The following is an 18263-nucleotide window of genomic DNA, read 5'->3' as shown; positions in this document are numbered from 1 at the left end:
ATTAGAAATAGGTTGTTCGTCCGTCTGTATCAAGGGGATAAAATTAGAATTAGGTTGTTCGTCCGTCTGTAGTGAGGAGATAACATTAGAAACAGGTTGTTCGTCCGTCTGTAGTAAGGGGATAAAATTAGAAATAGGTTGTTCGTCCGTCTGTGGAGACGGGATTGTATTAGAATTAGGTTGTTCGTCTGTCAGTAGGAAGGGGATTTTCCGAATTAATACTCATAACTTTATCAACATTGTAATGTGACTTGGTACGTGTGCGTTTAATTTTCGTCTGGACAATTTTCCTGTGGGCCACATTTATGCCCCTTTCGTGCCCAAATCTTATACAAATACACAACGTTTATCAGATGGAAAAGCACGTGTATCCCTCTAAAGCCTTTTTTGAAAGTGGTATTGGTGATAACTTCTAAAGCAGTTATGGACTATGATTTGATTTTCATTTCGGCGATTTTTCCTGGAAGTTATGTTTATTGTACGTTATCCTTACGGATTAGGCTGTGTAGTAGCAGGCTATTAAATTAGTCTTTGAGTTCTAGCTAACACGACTAAGGAAATAGTTGGGGCCCTGATAACTCACGGTTAATGCGCCGGTGTAACGTTAAAAATGGGCCCCCGTTGCAAATTGACCCTCGGTCAGTTTTCAACGTTGAATATGGACCCTAAATGCAGTTGAAAATGGGTCGTGTTGGTGAAAAATGACAGTTTAAAAGGTGAATTCTCAACGGATGATCTGTTGAAAATTGACTGTTCAACGCAAGTTTCACCGATCTACTCCATTTAACATAAAATGCATGGGTTCAAATTTAATCACCCCTCTCCCTTCCCTGTAAGTAGGGCACTTCTGAGTAGGTACAGTATAGGCTCCAAATTCATCGTCCTTCAGTAATGTCTTGTTCGTTCGCCCACATCTTTTGTTCCGACAGATAATTTGATATTGTTGAAGCACACCCTCAGGTCATAGGATATTCAGGCTTGATTATTTGATACGGGAGTTTCGAGATAGTGAAAATGACGTAAAATAACGTGGTTTGAATACGGTATTCCCACCAAAATATGACGTCACAATCACAAGAAGGTGGGACAATTCGGGAAAATCGTACTCTAACCACGTAAATATTACGTTATTTTCACTATCTTAAAGCTCCCGTATTGTTTGCGGTAAACTCCCTTTATTTATAACCTTGGCGTCATATGATTGGTCATCAGATCTAGACTTCCGTCAACATTATTCGAATGATGTCACGTGGTCGTGTCCTGACATGCCATTTGATTTACCGACTTCTGCAATCTCTAATAGTCCATTCGTTAATTACTAGTTTATTCACTTTTTCCGATATCGACAATTTCCCTTTTTGTGATATCAGATATCAATCATTCATTTTGAGGTCTTGATATCAGAAAATCGATTTTTCAAGATGAAAACTTATGTTTTGATATAAGAAAATATATGTATCTAATATCAGAAAATATGTTTGATATCAGAAAACGGCAATGCATATACTTTGGTCTATCCTGAAACCGAGTACAACATTGAAAATATAGAACCGAGATATAGAGTTATACCCATTTACACATACATGTAGGGATCTGTTTCGGACACTGGTTATAAGACCAACTGCATTTACCAGCTAAAGAGCAATGTCCATGATCTACTTGGGGACTAGGTCGATGTGACCTTGTACTTGACGACTAGGTCGATGTGAACTACGTACTTAGCGACTAGGTCGATGTGAACTACTTGGTGACTAGGTCGATGTGATCTACTTGTCCACTAGGTCGATGTGATCTACTTGTCCACTAGGTCGATGTGAACTACTTGACGACTAGGTCGATGTGAACTACTTGACGACTAGGTCGATGTGAACTACGTACTTAGCGACTAGGTCGATGTGAACTACTTGGTGACTAGGTCGATGTGATCTACTTGTCCACTAGGTCGATGTGATCTACTTGTCCACTAGGTCGATGTGAACTACTTGACGACTAGGTCGATGTGAACTACTTGACGACTAGGTCGATGTGACCTACATGGTGACTAGGTCGATGTGACCTACATGGTGACTAGGTCGATGTGACCTACTTGACTACGTCGATGTGATTAACTTGACGACTAGGTCGATGTGATCTACTTTGTGACTAGGTCGATGTGATGTACTTGGTGACTAGGTCGATGTGACCTACTTGGTGACTAGGTCGATGTGAACTACTTGGTGACTAGGTCGACGTGAACTACTTGGTGACTAGGTCGATGTGACCTACTTGACTACGTCGATGTGATTAACTTGACGACTAGGTCGATGTGAACTACATGGTGACTAGGTCGATGTGACCTACTTGTCCACTAGGTCGATGTGATCTACTTGCCGACTAGGTCGATGTGATCTACTTGGTGACTAGGTCGATGTGACCTACTCGGTGACTAGGTCGATGTGATCTACTTGGTGACTAGGTCGATGTGAACTACATGGTGACTAGGTCGATGTGACCTACTTGCCGACTAGGTCGATGTGATCTACTTGTCCACTAGGTCGATGTGACGTACTTGGTGACTAGGTCGATGTGATCTACTTGACGACTAGGTCGATGTGACCTACATGGTGACTAGGTCGATGTGACCTACATGGTGACTAGGTCGATGTGAACTACTTGGCGACTAGGTCGATGTGACCTACATGGTGACTAGGTCGATGTGAACTACATGGTGACTAGGTCGATGTGACCTACATGGTGACTAGGTCGATGTGAACTACTTGGCGATGTATATACCGTACAAGCCCGTGATCTACTTTACCATCACGGGTCACTCAAATTCAAATGATCACTAATTCGATTGGGTTATATTATCTCAATTTGAGATATTTCTCTTTGAGTCGTTCGGTTGAGTGTTAGACTGGCAAGCCAGAGATCTCGGGTTCGATCCCTAATAGATACATGCATTTATATTTAATTGATTAAACTTTTATTACTCATGCCCTCTGGTCAGCTGGTTACTACTGCGGATTATGCTATATCGGATTCTAATGTTGTGTCTCAACAAAAAAAAAATACATGTATACCTTTTTTTCGCGAATAGTTTATTTAAACTCAGCAATTCCTCTACTACACAGATAATAAGACTACCTTAGTGTTTCGATTTGAATGAATGTTTTGTGATTGTTGCCCATGTACAAGTATTGTACGAGTACTAAACGATTTTCTATTTCACAACAGCTTTCTCTGTAAAATTCTCAATGCCACAAAACAGATTATTGGATTATTCAGATTATTTGTATCCATGCCCCTAACCATGATCATTATGTTCCATTCCTTCAGTTTTATATACGGTACCTCGTGCTACACAACAGTCAAAATTTGAATTTCGTATGTCGTATGTCGTATGTCGTGCTACACAACATACATTGCTTATCAATGGAAGAATAACTTATCGCTTGACCTTGAACTTTGACCTAGTGCCCTTGACATTTAGTGTGGTCAATTCGGCCATAATAATCGAGTCGACAGGTAAAAACCATTTGTAATAGAGTCAGTTTTCAACGGGGTCCAAATTAAATTCCACGGGTCGGAGTGAAGAAAGCGCTGATGGTTCAATTTTCAAAGGCATTCAGGGTCAATATTCAATGTTGAAAATTGACCACGGGTCATTTTTCAACGAGGGTCTATTTTCAACATTACACCGGCTGCAAAACATGAAGTAAACACCAAAAGTGCGTGGTTCGAAGCCCCCTTCCCATGTCGAGGAAAGATCCGGTCTGTTCTGTCGTAGTTTTGTCCTTAGGCAAGACACTTTACCCTAATTGCTCTGGATGACATGCGACGGGCCTCCCATGTGTTGTTCAGTGAGGTACTCACCAACAACGTTGTTGACTGTAAGGCTGTTCAAGGGGCGACAAACCATACAAACGGACTTATAGTTACTGGTAACATATATAGGTAACCATTTACAGGCTGTATCAAAGACACACACATTTATATCTCTGTAAAAAAGGAATTCAATAATTACATAGTCAAAGATGAAAAGAAATAATATACATTGTATGTTCTCGGATTTAGGGAACCTAGCTGGGGGCCAAAAATAAGGAAATGCGGTAATTAGGAAGCAATTATACACAAATATGTAATTATTTTACTTAATTAGTTATCTAAACGATACAACTTGTTCCTTCTAGGACTCATCCGCGTTGTTGGGGACTAAATCCGTGGAACTCCAACAGGGCTGATATATCGTGACAATACGATTATCCAGATTAAATTTTTCAGGCGGAAATTCGCCATCTGTTATTTGACCGATAGCAGATTTGTTGAAAACATTTAATGCTGATGTCGTGACAGTGTGCACGGCTGTAGTGATATGTGGTCTGGTCGTGTGGGTGGTCCTGCGGGCGTACACCTATCCTCAGTCCGTAAATAAGATACACGCATCATCAGTGGCATCATTATTATTTTTTTCAGTGATACCACAGAAACAGTATGAGGTGACGACTGGCGAACCAGCTGGCATGGATAAACTACAGGTTGCCACTGTGATAGTGGTGCCAATTGTCATGCTGTTTACCGTGACATGCACAGTTATATTCTTCTATCGCAGGAGGGGTACGTATACAGGGACTGGACAGGAAGGTTACGTATATAGGGGCTTGGTAGGAGGGGTACGTATACAGGGGGCGGGACAGGAGGAGTACGTATACAGGGGCGGGGAAGAAGGGATACGTATACAGGGGCTGGATAGGAAGGTTACGTATACAGGGGTTTGACAGGAGGGGTACGTATACAGGGGGCGGGGCAGTAGGAATTCGTATACAGGGGCGGGACAGGAGGAGTACGTATACAAGGGGCGGGACAGGAGGAGTACGTATACAAGGGGCGGGACAGGAAGGGTACGTATACAGGGGGCGGGGCAGTAGGGTCCGTAAACGGAGTCTGGAGAGGAAGGGTACGTATACAGTACAATGTAGTTTGACAAGAGTGGTACGTATACAGGGGCGGGACAGGAGGGGTACATATACAGGGGCGGGACAGGAGGGGTACATATACAGGGGCGGGACAGGAGGGGTACATATACAGGGGCGGGACAGGAGGGGTACGTATACAGGGGCGGGACAGGAGGGGTACATATACAGGGGCGGGACAGGAGGGGTACGTATACAGGTGGCGGGGCAGGAGGAGTACGTATACGGGAGCGGGACAGGAGGGGTACGTATACGGGGGCGGGACAGGAGGGGTACGTATACGGGGGCGGGACAGGAGGGGTACGTATACGGGGGCGGGACAGGAGGGGTACATATACAGGGGCGGGACAGGAGGGGTATGTATACAGGTGGCGGGGCACGAGGAGTACGTATACGGGAGCGGAACAGGAGGGGTACGTATACGGGGGCGGGACAGGAGGGGTACGTATACGGGGTGTGGAGAGGAAGAGTACGTATACAGGGGTTTGACAGAAGGATTACGAATTGTGAGACAATGAAGAGGGGTACGTATATGGCGCTGGGTAGTAGGGGTAAGTATACGAAGGCTGGACAGCAGGGGTAAGTTTACAGGGCTAGGTATGAAGGATACATATAAAGGGCTTGACAGTAGGGTTATGAGTAAACAGAGTTAAGCAGTAGGGGGCTGCATGGTTAGGAGGGGTAACTATACACGGGCTGGGTAGGAGGGGTATGTATACACGGGCTGGGTAGGAGGGGTATGTATACACGGGCTGGGTAGGGGGGGTATGTATGCACGGGCTTGGTAGGAGGGGTATGTATACACGGGCTGGGTAGGAGGGGTATGTATACAGGGGCTTGGTAGGAGGGGTATGTATACACGGGCTGGGTAGGGGGGTATGTATACACGGGCTTGGTAGGAGGGGTATGTATACACGGGCTGGGTATGTGGGGGTAAGTATACAAGGTTCGGTAGAAGGGGTATGTATACAGGAGCTTGGTAGGAGGGGGTATGTATACAGAGGCTGGGTAGGAGGGGTATGTATACAGGAGCTTAGTAGGAGGGGTATGTATACAGGAGCTTGGTAGGAGGGGTATGTATACAGGGGCTTGGTAGGAGGGGTTTGTATACAGGGGCTTGGTAGGAGGGGTATGTATCCAGGGGCTTGGTAGGAGGGGTATGTATACAGAGGTTGGGTAGGAGGGGTATGTATACACGGGCTTGGTAGGAGGGGTATGTATACAGAGGCTGGATAGGAGGGGTATGTATACATAGGTTGGGTAGGAGGGGGTATGTATACAGAGGCTGAGTAGGAGGGGGTATGTATACAGAGGCTTGGTAGGAGGGGGTTTTGTATACAGAGGCTGCGTAGGAGGGGTATGTATACAGAGGCTGGGTAGGAGGGGTATGTATACAGAGGCTGGGTAGGAGGGGTATTTATACAGAGGCTGGGTAGGAGGGGTATTTATACAGAGGCTGGGTAGGAGGGGTATGTATACAGAGGCTGGGTAGGAGGGGGTATTTATACAGAGGCTGGGTAGGAGGGGGTATTTATACAGAGGCTGGGTAGGAGGGGTAAATATGCGGAACTGGGAAGGAGAGGATTGTATACAGGAGAGAAGGAGTAGGAGGGGTAAGCATACAGGTTTTGAGCATGTGGGGTAAGTATACAAGTGAATGCAGTCGACATTACAACATTACATAAAATGTAATATACCAACAAGAATTGATGTGTGCCTTACCCTGGGGCGTTACACCCTGACAACAGTCAGGGTCAATGAGGACGGATGTCAATGAGACACCGTTATATACTTAAAAGTTCTCAGTAGTTTTCTTTTTTCTGATGAAATAAAGAAATCCTAATAACTGCATGATTACGAGATGATATAGAAGCCGGTTGAAAGAAGCTAATTCTGTAGATATTATATCGGAAGCAGTACAGAAGAGAATGTAACTGTATCTGTACGTTCCCCGCATGCTTTTATGTATGAAGTATAAAAAGAAACAATTTGGTGAAATTTTGATAGTTGTAATTTCATTCCAGGCGTAAATTTCAGGCTAGTAGAGCGTTTTTATTGACAAATATAAATCCACATATTAGATTATGTACAAATGTAAAATCTTTTAAACCTGACACTAAATATAAAATGTACTTAACTATGTTGCAGGTAAATGCCATATGTTTAAATCAATACCAAACAGTCAAACTAATGAGAGGTTAGCCAACGAGACACCGAACAACGAACAGGAAATCACATCTCAAGGTCAGTAGGGGCGTCATCAGTCCTAACCACTGGTTTACCAAACATCTCAAGGTCAGTACGGGCGTCATCAGTCCTAACCACTGGTGTACCAAACATCTCAAGGTCAGTACGGGCGTCATCAGTCCTTACCACTAGTGTACCAAACATCTCAAGGTCAGTACGGGCGTCATCAGTCCTAACTACTAGTGTACCAAACATCTCAAGGTCAGTACGGGCGTCATCAGTCCTAACCACTGGTTTACCAAACATCTCAAGGTCAGTACGGGCGTCATCAGTCCTAACCACTGGTTTACCATACATCTCAAGGTCAGTAGGGGCGTCATCAGTCCTAACCACTGGTGTACCAAACATCTCAAGGTCAGTACGGGCTTCATCAGTCCTAACCACTGGTTTACCAAACATCTCAAGGTCAGTACGGGCTTCATCAGTCCTAACCACTGGTGTACCAAACATCTCAAGGTCAGTAGGAGTGTCATCAGTCCTTACCACTAGTGTACCAAACATCTCAAGGTCAGTACGGGCGTCATCAGTCCTAACCACTGGTTTACCAAACATCTCAAGGTCAGTAGGGGCGTCATCAGTCCTAACCACTGGTGTACCAAACATCTCAAGGTCAGTACGGGCTTCATCAGTCCTAACCACTGGTGTACCAAACATCTCAAGGTCAGTACGGGCTTCATCAGTCCTAACCACTGGTTGAAATAATATTCTAACAATAAGTACTTATGTTCATATATACATTTAATATTTAGACGGACCAGTCCCATTAATAAGTATATCTAACATAGTAACACAAATGCCAAAGGAGGACAACTTTTTGACTTGCTTTGTCCTTCTCAAACCTGGTATAATATCAGCTTTACTGATTCTTCAGACACTTTCACCGAATATGGGATTTGAACTTTGACCAGCTTCTGTAGGATATCAATTCTGAACAGCTAATGCAGGTTATGAATTCTGACCAGACACTTGAGGATATTTATTCTGACCGGCTACTTTAGGATATGAATTCTGACCACCAACGGCAGGATTTGAACTCTGACCAGCCACTGTAGGATATTAATTCTGAAAATATTTTTTATCATAATATACATTTTGTCGAGCATATTACTAGTGCATGATGATATAGACGTGTCCGAGATCCACAGGTTCCAAAAAGAAGTTAATGTTTTAAGAGATAAAAAGCATTAGAATGCTGTTATTGATGAAAAACTGCCCGACCTCCCTTTTTTGACGAAGGTTATCTAAATAACACTTGAGAACTGCCGCTACATATTTTGGGACATCTTCCCAATACTCGTCAATATCTATTGTTATGTTGAAATAAACTGATGTATGTTTCAGGGGTGAGTGACCAGGATACTACAGTTTTGTTATGTTCCCAGAGGAATACCAAGGTGGAAAAAGTTTGTAGATTATTCATTCAGTTCATCAGATCAAAAACTGAGCTTGTGACTATAGAGGACTCGTGCTCCGACTTAAACACAGAATCTTGTATACGCAAGTGGCGTACTGGACAGCACGCGAGTACATTACTCATCATGTTATCAGAGGAGCTACTGGAAGGTGTGGACAAGGCTAAGCGAGGTTTCGATATAATGAATACGCCAAATTTGAAACTAGACCTACATCTATTGAATCTGTTGGTGGAGATTGAACAGGTGACGCCCGCACGGCTTCCTCCTGTCATGTTGGTGTGCGTTTACTCCGGACTTTGTGCGCGCTTCCTCGAGTTGTTGCCTAACCTCGGTCAGCTGTACTCCATTGTTGACGACATTGACCAACACAAATGCCAATTGCGAACGTCGGATCTTGAACAGCTGTTTGTGTCGATGAGTAAAGGTCAGCTCAATCCTCCTGTCACTTTGTCATACAGCACTCTGACCGGATGTGTCCAGACAAAGCTGCTCCTGGCGGCCATACAGGAACTTTTAAACGCGAGACCTCACCAACCCCAGACACCATACAGTGTGTGTAAACCTAAACCCACCGAAGAAGTCGCAATGGATTCGGCAACTTTCCAGTGTGCGTATCGGCCACCTGGTGTCGCTAGACAAAACTATCTATACCGAGATATAATCCGACGGGGAACACCATCCTGCGACAAAGGCTTCGTGCGTTCGGTCCCGCCTACCTGCTGGACAGGTCAACCCATTGACCCGAGGCACTTTGGCCAAACTTGTGTGCAGACCAGTTCCTACTCAGATAAGCCGATGCGTACGCATTGTGACTCGTTTCCGGGACAGGTAGACAGTGGATTCGATACCATGACTTCATCAATTGGTACTGGGGAGGCGGAGAATGCCCCGTTTGTAGTTCGGCCTAAGGTCGCGTCTAAGAGTGACATACGTATGAAAGAACATACACGAAACAGTACAGGTCATGAAGAAGTGTCACTTTTTATTTCCCCGGAGTCTGACGACGAGTTCGATGGGATATCTCTGTCTCAACGTATCATTGAACTCAATCAGCGACACACGACACAATGGAACAAGCCTTGTTAGGTTTGTGATACACTGTTACATCCAGGGTCAAAGCCGAAGTAACGAAACTATCAAGTGAAGTCACGTGACCAAACTGAACCGTTATAAATATTACATGAAAAGATGATTACCTAGGTGTTGACGTATGTAAGATAACACTTTGATAGCCCATATTGTCCACAGGAAAAGGATATTTATGCCGTTGGACGTAGTCTGTCGCTCTTCCGTCTTTAGATTAAGATTTTAAAGGACGGATGACGTCACTGGGAATTGTGGGGTAATAGAGACTACCACATATCTATATATAGAGAAGAATGCATGCGTAAAACATGTTAACCTCACCTTTCTTCCTGGTAATAACATGGGAGCAGTGATTCATACCCTGAAAGCGATAAACTGCAACTGGACATAATGGAACTAATCCTTGTGCTGTCATGCCTGGTGTTATTTTCGTCTCACACCTTATTACGTGGTGTCGGATTACTTGTATTGTAATCATTTTTTACACATGAACTAAAGTCGACAGATTTCAAACACTAGGAATCAAATTCCAGGAGAGTTATGAAGGCCTTGGGGTCTCTTCTTTTTAATGTCAATCTGATATGACAAATGTCACAGTGACCGACAGTCTGTTGTAACACAGTTACTTGTTATAATGAACTAAACAGTTAGGAGTATCACTATAGCATGTATGTATAGAATGTTTGGTGTTCACTTTCATTACGTTTTCGTCGTACGAAAGGTTAGGATCAGCATTAACATGATCAGAGAACACACTGAAACCTAGATCGGAATAGTAATATTTTCCTATAACGATATTACAAGCATCGAATCACTATCACCATCTGCCTTCCAAAAGCTCAAAAGAATGTGCCTAAAATAGTTGAACAACAAGTGGACAGGGAGCGATATTAACACCAACGTTTAAACTGGTTAAAATAGAATTGTACGGGTTTAAAGTAGCCGGTTAAACGATAATTCGTTCAACGAAATTTTACCAAAGAAACAAATCCATGCACACAAAAAAGTAAAGTACGGAATGCCAAGTACAGTACGAGATTAACACACAATACAAAGATCGATCAAATCCATAAACAATAAAGTCCAACAACATGTGTTATGAAAATGGTTTACAAGTAAATTATGCATTCGAAAAAAGTTCAATAATGTCTGTTATCAAAAAGGTATCATGTATCATAAACAACAAAGTGCAATAGTATCTATTATCAAAATGATGTATGATAAAATTAAGCATACAAAGCGAATTCCAATAGTATGTGTTATCAAAATGGTATAATTAATCATAAACAACAAAGTTCAATAGCATCAATTATCAAAATGATGAATGATAAAATTAAACATACACAACAAGTTCAATAATGTATGTTATCAAAGAAGTTTACAATAGAATTGAATATAAGACAACAAATTTCAATAACGCCTATTATCAAATGATATAATTAAGCATACACAGCAAAGTTGCACCATAACTAAAATTTAACACAGAAACAAGAGTTAAATCAAATTTGTATACATCAAATAAAGAACGATGACGTATATGTACTAACAATCAATTGAAAATGAGTTTTGCTCATTGAATCATTATCATCGTCTTTTCTCCATATTTGCTCAAGACGCGATTCGTGTTGAATACGTATGAAATAATTGTTTGTAATCATATATTTTTTTGAAACATGAAAATAATTACTTATATACATGTCTGGAAGTACGCAGTCAAACTACCATGTCTATACCTTGGTATCAGACAGAGATGACTTAAGTCATGTTACCATGCATGTCTATACCTTGGTATCAGACAGATATGGTTTCTGTCAAACTACCATGTCTATACCTTGGTATCAGACAGATATGGTTTCTGTCAAACTACCATGTCTATACCTTGGTATCAGACAGAGATGACTTAAGTCAAATTACCATGTCTATACCTTGGTATCAGACAGAGATGGTTTTGTTCGTCATTTGCACACATTGATTCGTGTTCTTAATAATTGTCACAAGGCTCACTATTAGTTATTTGATTTTTTCGAGTATTAGAACTAACATAGAAATAAAATCTGTGTTATTAAGGCATTTACATTGACCAATTGCCCGGTGGTACAAATCCGTCATCAAACGTAGCCACATATTGGCTGAAGATACATGTTCCCATGCACACGTAAATATTGTTTTTAGACTCAGCTATAAAAATAGCGAATAAACTCGTCCCGGTAGGATTGGTAGAACTCGTCCCGGTAGGATTGGTAGAACTCGTCCCGGAAGAATTGGTATAACTCGTCCCGGTAGGATTGGTAGAACTCGTACCGGAAGGATTGGTAAAAACTCCTCCCGGTAGGATTGGTAGAACTCGTCCCGTTATGATTGGTAGAACTCGTCCCGGTAGGATTGGTAGAACTCGTCCCGTTAGGATTGCTAGAACTCGTCCCGGTAGGATTAGTAGAACTCGTCCCGTTAGGATTGGTAGAACTCGTCCCGGTAGGATTGGTAGAACTCGTCCCGGTAGTATTGGTAGAAATCGTCCCGGTAGGATTGGTAGAACTCGTCCCGACAGTATTGGTAGAACTCGTCCCGGTAGGTTTGGTAGAACTCGTCCCGTTAGGATTGGTAGAACTCGTCCCGGTAGGATTGGTAGAACTCGTCCCGGTAGTATTGGTAGAAATCGTCCCGGTAGGATTGGTAGAACTCGTCCCGGTAGTATTGGTAGAACTCGTCCCGATAGGATTGGTAGAAATCGTCCTAGTAGGATTGGTAGAACTCGTCCCGTTTGGATTGGTAGAACTCGTCCCGGTAGTATTGGTAGAACTCGTCCCGGTAGGATTGGTAGAACTCGTTCCGGTAGGATTGGTAGAACTCGTCCCGGTAGGATTGGTAGAAATCGTCCCGTTAGGATTGGTAGAACTCGTCCCAGTAGGATTCGTAGAACTCGTCCCGGTAGGATTGGTAGAACTCGTCCCGGTAGGTTTGGTAGAACTCGTCCCGTTAGGATTGGTAGACTCTGTTTACATCTGTTTTTTATTGTGAAAGTAGTAGTGCAATAATAGTGATGCGAGTATATATTCAATCTAATTAAAATTAGACTTGTTATTTCCGTTCCTCTCCGATACACTGCAATACAACAATACTTGTATTGCAGTGTATCGTAGAGTATCGTAGAGGAATGGAAATTACAAGTCTAATTTTAATTAGATTGAGTATATATTATGACATTATTTCAGTTAATTAATCAAACAAATCTATAATTAATTGATGATTTCATGCTTATCGTTCTATATAAGATTCTTAATGAGGCATTCTTCTACACTTTTATTTGATATTAAAAATCAATGGGCATTCTGATTGCTTTGTATATATTATTTACCTCTTATGTTTTCACTGTTGTTTCCTCTTAATGTTTCAGTATAACATACAAGGGCATATATAGTCGGATAATCTACTTGTTATTGAGAGAATTACACCAGAAATGGGGCATTCAAATTGATATGTGATACCTACATAGATTTGGACGTTGTAGTATTTGTAAGTGACACTGTATTGTATTGGTATTTTCCTTATACAAGGTACATGTACATGTTGATGGGACAATCATTTACATAGTTCTGTATACATTTGTACATTCCGTACATATTTAACCGATGTATTGTATAAACAGTTTCTGTACATAAATGTTCGTTATAGTCTTAAAACTCGTTGAACAGATCTAGAATAATGTGTGATTTTTTTTCTTAATCCTTTATTGTTTGTTTTGTATTATTATTCTGTCGAACATGTTTAGTATGACAAGTAAGAAATCATCAGTATCAGCATTAAACATAGGGAGTCAGTTCCTATAATGACTGATGTCGGGTTGTCGATATTGACTGACGTCGTGGGTGTCTATGGGGACTGATGTTAGGGATGTCCATAGTGACTGACGTCATGAACCAGTATATTGTGACTGGTGTCGAGGGTATCCGTAGTGACGTACGGCGTGGGTTTCTATAATAACTTATAGTCGTGGGTGTTTATATAGAGTGACTGATGTCGTGGTTGTCCATAGTAATTGACGTCATGGGTGTCTATGGTGACTGATGTCGGGGTTGTCAATAGTGACTGACGTCGTGGGTGTCTGGTGACTCACGGCGTGGGTTTCTATCATAAATTATTGTCGTGGGTGCCTATATATATAGTGACTGGTTCACTTGGTGCCTAATGACCTTTGACCTGTTGACGGTAAGAACACATCCGAGTGTTATCGTTGTTACCTTAGATATAACGACACGTGCTTGGTAAACTGTTCAGTTGTTATAGTCAAACCAGAATGACCAGTCGCGATGACCTTTTCGTGGAATATTCAAAGTGGGTAGTTCCATTTGTGCACAGGTGTGTTAACAAAACATATTGATTAGGAATATACTACTGTCTCCAGCAGGGTGCTGTTTTGGACCATTCGTTTTGTCACAATTTTGTATTGACAACACAGGGATTGTATCATTTGTTTTTGATGCATGGTTTACACATATTCAAGTAACTACATCAATGCGATCAATTGCTCACATGTTAACAGTTCTGTCGCTAAATCTAGACCAGTATAAATGCAAATGATGCAGCTGATGATAAGGTTTGTTACATTATAAACAACTGACAGATATACATGTATATATACAAAACAACTATTTCCCCTAAATGACCATAGACTCGTCTTTTATCAATATGCTAATCAAAGTTCAACATGACAGTTCATTCTGATCGGAATATAATAAGGATTTGTAATGAAATATGTTTAACATTTTAGTATTTCAAATCACTTTTTGATAGGTATAGAGAATTTTGTTACTTTTTGCAGCGTTTAAATGTAGTGATTCTTAAGATTCAATTATACCTTTAAACCTATCGGAAACAGTCGGTGTTCGGTGGCCGATAGTTGAGTGATCAGTACATTTAATTACCCGGTATTCCGAAGGTATGCAGGCGTTATATCTCTGCATTGTATACAACATTTATAGAACATTGCCATGGGTGACCATTCTAGTAACACGGACTTACCACGGACTTACAACATTTATAGAACACTGCCATGGATGTCCATTCTAGTACCGCACTAGTTCTGATGATTGAGACATTTTGTATGTAAATATAATTCAATTTGTCTGTGTATTCGTCCGTGTGTCATTCGTGTGTGCGTCCGCCCATGGTGATAACCTTGTGTACACGATTTCTCATGAATCCAAGGACAGCATAAGGTTATATTCATACCATAGCAACACATCGTCAGAGTCAACACTTGATTCGATTTAGTGGTCATAAGTCCAGGTTAAATGTCAAAGGTTACACTGACCACTTTTGAAATAAAAATAAAATCTGTGTAAAGGATATGTCGTATACCTCTGGACAGATTTAGTTCATAGTCCCGCCATCACATTACAGAATCGAACTTCGTAAATGGTTAGAATTCGTTGATCATTGGTCAAGGTTTTAAGGTCGAATGTCACACTTTACTGCCTTTCAAAAACCCTGGTATATATGATATCTTAAGAACTCCTGGATATATCTAATTGATGAGAGATCATTGTAAATGTACCTATAGGAATGAAATGTAACTCCACACTAGTCACAATGCGGGCCAAAACACGAGTTGTTGAACAATACTTTATAGGTGCCATTGTTTTTTAAAAATCAAAATATTGATATCAACTGTTGTAATCATTGCCATATATCCTGCTCATCACGTATTACAATGTTTTAACTTTATTACAATAAGTCTAGGTGTGATGTGTAATGTAACAGTGCCATGTCCGGTACATGTGATATCACTGATGTGTAATGTAACAGTGTCATGTCCGGTACATGTGATATCACTGATGTATGTAACAGTGCCATGTCCGGTACATGTGATATCACTGATGTGTAATGTAACAGTGCCATGTCCGGTACATGTGATATCACTGATGTGTAATGTAACAGTGCCATGTCCGGTGCATGTGATATCACTGATGTGTAATGTAACAGTGCCATGTCCGGTACATGTGATATCACTGATGTGTAATGTAACAGTGCCATGTCCGGTACATGTGATATCACTGATGTGTAATGTAACAGTGTCATGTCCGGTACATGTGATATCACTGATGTGTAATGTAACAGTGTCATGTCCGGTACATGTGATATCACTGATGTGTAATATAACAGTGCCATGTCCGGTACATGTGATATCACTGATGTGTAATGTAACAGTGTCATGTCCGGTACATGTGATATCACTGATGTGTAATATAACAGTGCCATGTCCGGTACATGTGATATCACTGATGTGTAATGTAACAGTGCCATGTCCGGTACATGTGATATCACTGATGTGTAATATAACAGTGCCATGTCCGGTAATTTGATATCCTGATGTGTAATGTACAGTGCATTTCCGGTACATGTGAATTCATGTGTGTATGTAACAGGTCTGCCGTACATGTGATTCACTATTGTATTACATCCCATCGGTTGTATACAAGATGTGAAATTCAGTGCTTGTCCTACTGTGTTCACTGATGAAGTGTCAGTCCGGTACATGATGAAAACTGATGTCTGGAACAGTGAGTATATAACATCCTGCCCGGTCAGTTTATAAACGTGCTATGTCCGGTACAGTGATGTATGTACAGTGTCATTCCGGGTTTAACGTGATTGTTATGTAACTGTCTTTCTGGTCAGGATTTTAAAAAACTTTTCTGCCCGGTACGGAGGGTTATTAACGTGCTTGCCGGGACGTGTTTAAAACCGTGTCATGTCGGAAAGTGATGTATAAACAGTCCCTTTCCCGGGTCGTGATGGTTTGTAACGTACCATGCCCGGTACATGATGTATAAACAGTGTTTGTCCGACAGTGATGTTTTATATAACGTGCCATGTCCGGTACAGTAGTGTTTTGAAACAGGGGCCTTGTCGTACAGTGATATTAACAGGCCATGTCCGTACGTGTTGTATAAACTGCTTTGTCCGTACAGTGATTGTATATAACAGGCAGTCCGGTACAGTGAGTGTTATGTACATAGCTTGCGGTACATATGTTAAAAATGGCCATCCGGTAGTGAATATTAAACGTGCCATGTTTAACAGTGAGTATGTAAATACCAGTGTCGTACATGATGTATTACATACCATGTCCGTACATGATGTAGTAACTTTCCATGTCCGGTTACGTGATGTATGACAGTGCATGTCGTACAGTGATGTGTTAATGTAACTGCCATGTCCGGTACAATGTGATGTACAGTGCCATGTCGTCAGTGATGTTGTAGGCATGTCCGGTACAGTGTGAAATAACAGTGCCATGTCGTCGTACATATGATGTATATAACAGTGCCATGTCCGGTTCAGTAACGATGTGTATGTAACAGTACCATGTCCGGTACAGTGATGTATATAACAGTGTCATGTCCGGTACAGTGATGTATGTAACAGTGCCATGTCCGGTACAGTGATGTATATAACAGTGCCATGTCCGGTACAGTGATGTATATAACAGTGTCATGTCCGGTACAGTGATGTGTTATGTAACAGTGCCATGTCCGGTACAGTGATGTATATAACAGTGTCATGTCCGATACAGTGATGTATGTAACAGTGCCATGTCCGGTACAGTGATGTGTTATGTAACAGTGCCATGTCCGGTACAGTGATGTATGTAACAGTGTCATGTCCGGTACAGTGATGTGTTATGTAACAGTGCCATGTCCGGTACAGTGATGTATGTAACAGTGCCATGTCCGGTACAGTGATGTATGTAACAGTGCCATGTCCGGTACAGTGATGTGTTATGTAACAGTGCCATGTCCGGTACAGTGATGTATATAACAGTGCCATGTCCGGTACAGTGATGTGTTATGTAACAGTGCCATGTCCGGTACAGTGATGTATGTAACAGTACCATGTCCGGTACAGTGATGTATGTAACAGTGCCATGTCCGGTACAATGATGTGTTATGTAACAGTGCCATGTCCGGTACAGTGGAGTAATAACAGTGCCTGTCGTAAATGTATGTGGTACGTGATGTGTACAGCCGATGTGTTAGTAAAGTACCACCGGTACATGATGTGATATATTGCCACCGGCAGTGATGGTATAATGCATAAGTCCGGTACCATGATGTATTAACAGTGCCATGTCGTACAGTGTTTGTTAACGTGCCATGCCGGTCAGTGATGTTTATGTAACAGTCCATGTCCGGTAAAGGTGTATATAACAGTGCCATGTCCGGTACGTGATGATAATAACATGCCATGTCTGTAGTGTGTAAAGATCCGTCGCAGTTTTGTATGTGTAGTCTGTCAGTGCATCGTACGGTATGTGTATTAACAGTGCCATGTCCGGTACAGTGATTGTATGAAAAAGGGTCGGTACGTGATTGTGTATTAACGTTGCCATGTCCGGTACAGTGAGTATTAACAGTGCCATGTCCGGTACAGTGATGTATATAACAGTGCCATGTCCGGTACAGTGATGTGTTATGTAACAGTGCCATGTCCGGTACAGTGATGTATATAACAGTGCCATGTCCGGTACAGTGATGTATGTAACAGTGCCATGTCCGGTACA

The 18263-nt window shown here is 41.8% G+C and overlaps 1 protein-coding gene across 1 annotated transcript; it reads left to right on the top strand.

Annotated features, from left to right (window-relative positions):
- The first annotated feature begins 4458 nt into the window (after window positions 1-4458).
- LOC117331599 lies at window positions 4459-14124 on the top strand. Its single transcript, XM_033890406.1, has 3 exons — window positions 4459-4596; window positions 7101-7196; window positions 8541-14124. The coding sequence occupies exons 1-3, from the start codon at window positions 4503-4505 to the stop codon at window positions 9698-9700; spliced, it is 1350 nt and encodes a 449-aa protein (XP_033746297.1). The 5' UTR covers window positions 4459-4502; the 3' UTR covers window positions 9701-14124.
- Window positions 14125-18263: the final 4139 nt, after the last annotated feature.

This window comes from Pecten maximus, chromosome 7 (assembly GCF_902652985.1).
Source record: "Pecten maximus chromosome 7, xPecMax1.1, whole genome shotgun sequence".
In the NCBI taxonomy this organism is placed as follows: domain Eukaryota; kingdom Metazoa; phylum Mollusca; class Bivalvia; order Pectinida; family Pectinidae; genus Pecten; species Pecten maximus.
The sequence above is the reverse complement of the archived record's forward strand: the minus strand, read 5'-3'. Positions and strand labels throughout refer to the sequence as shown.

Bases quoted from the DNA above. Each gene is read 5' to 3' on its own strand.
- LOC117331599 (XM_033890406.1), top strand. From the start codon at position 4,503: ATGGATAAACTACAGGTTGCCACTGTGATAGTGGTGCCAATTGTCATG. The intron at 4,597-7,100 runs GTACGTATACAG...ACTATGTTGCAG, and splicing joins ATTCTTCTATCGCAGGAGGG to GTAAATGCCATATGTTTAAA. The intron at 7,197-8,540 runs GTCAGTAGGGGC...TGTATGTTTCAG, and splicing joins ACAGGAAATCACATCTCAAG to GGGTGAGTGACCAGGATACT.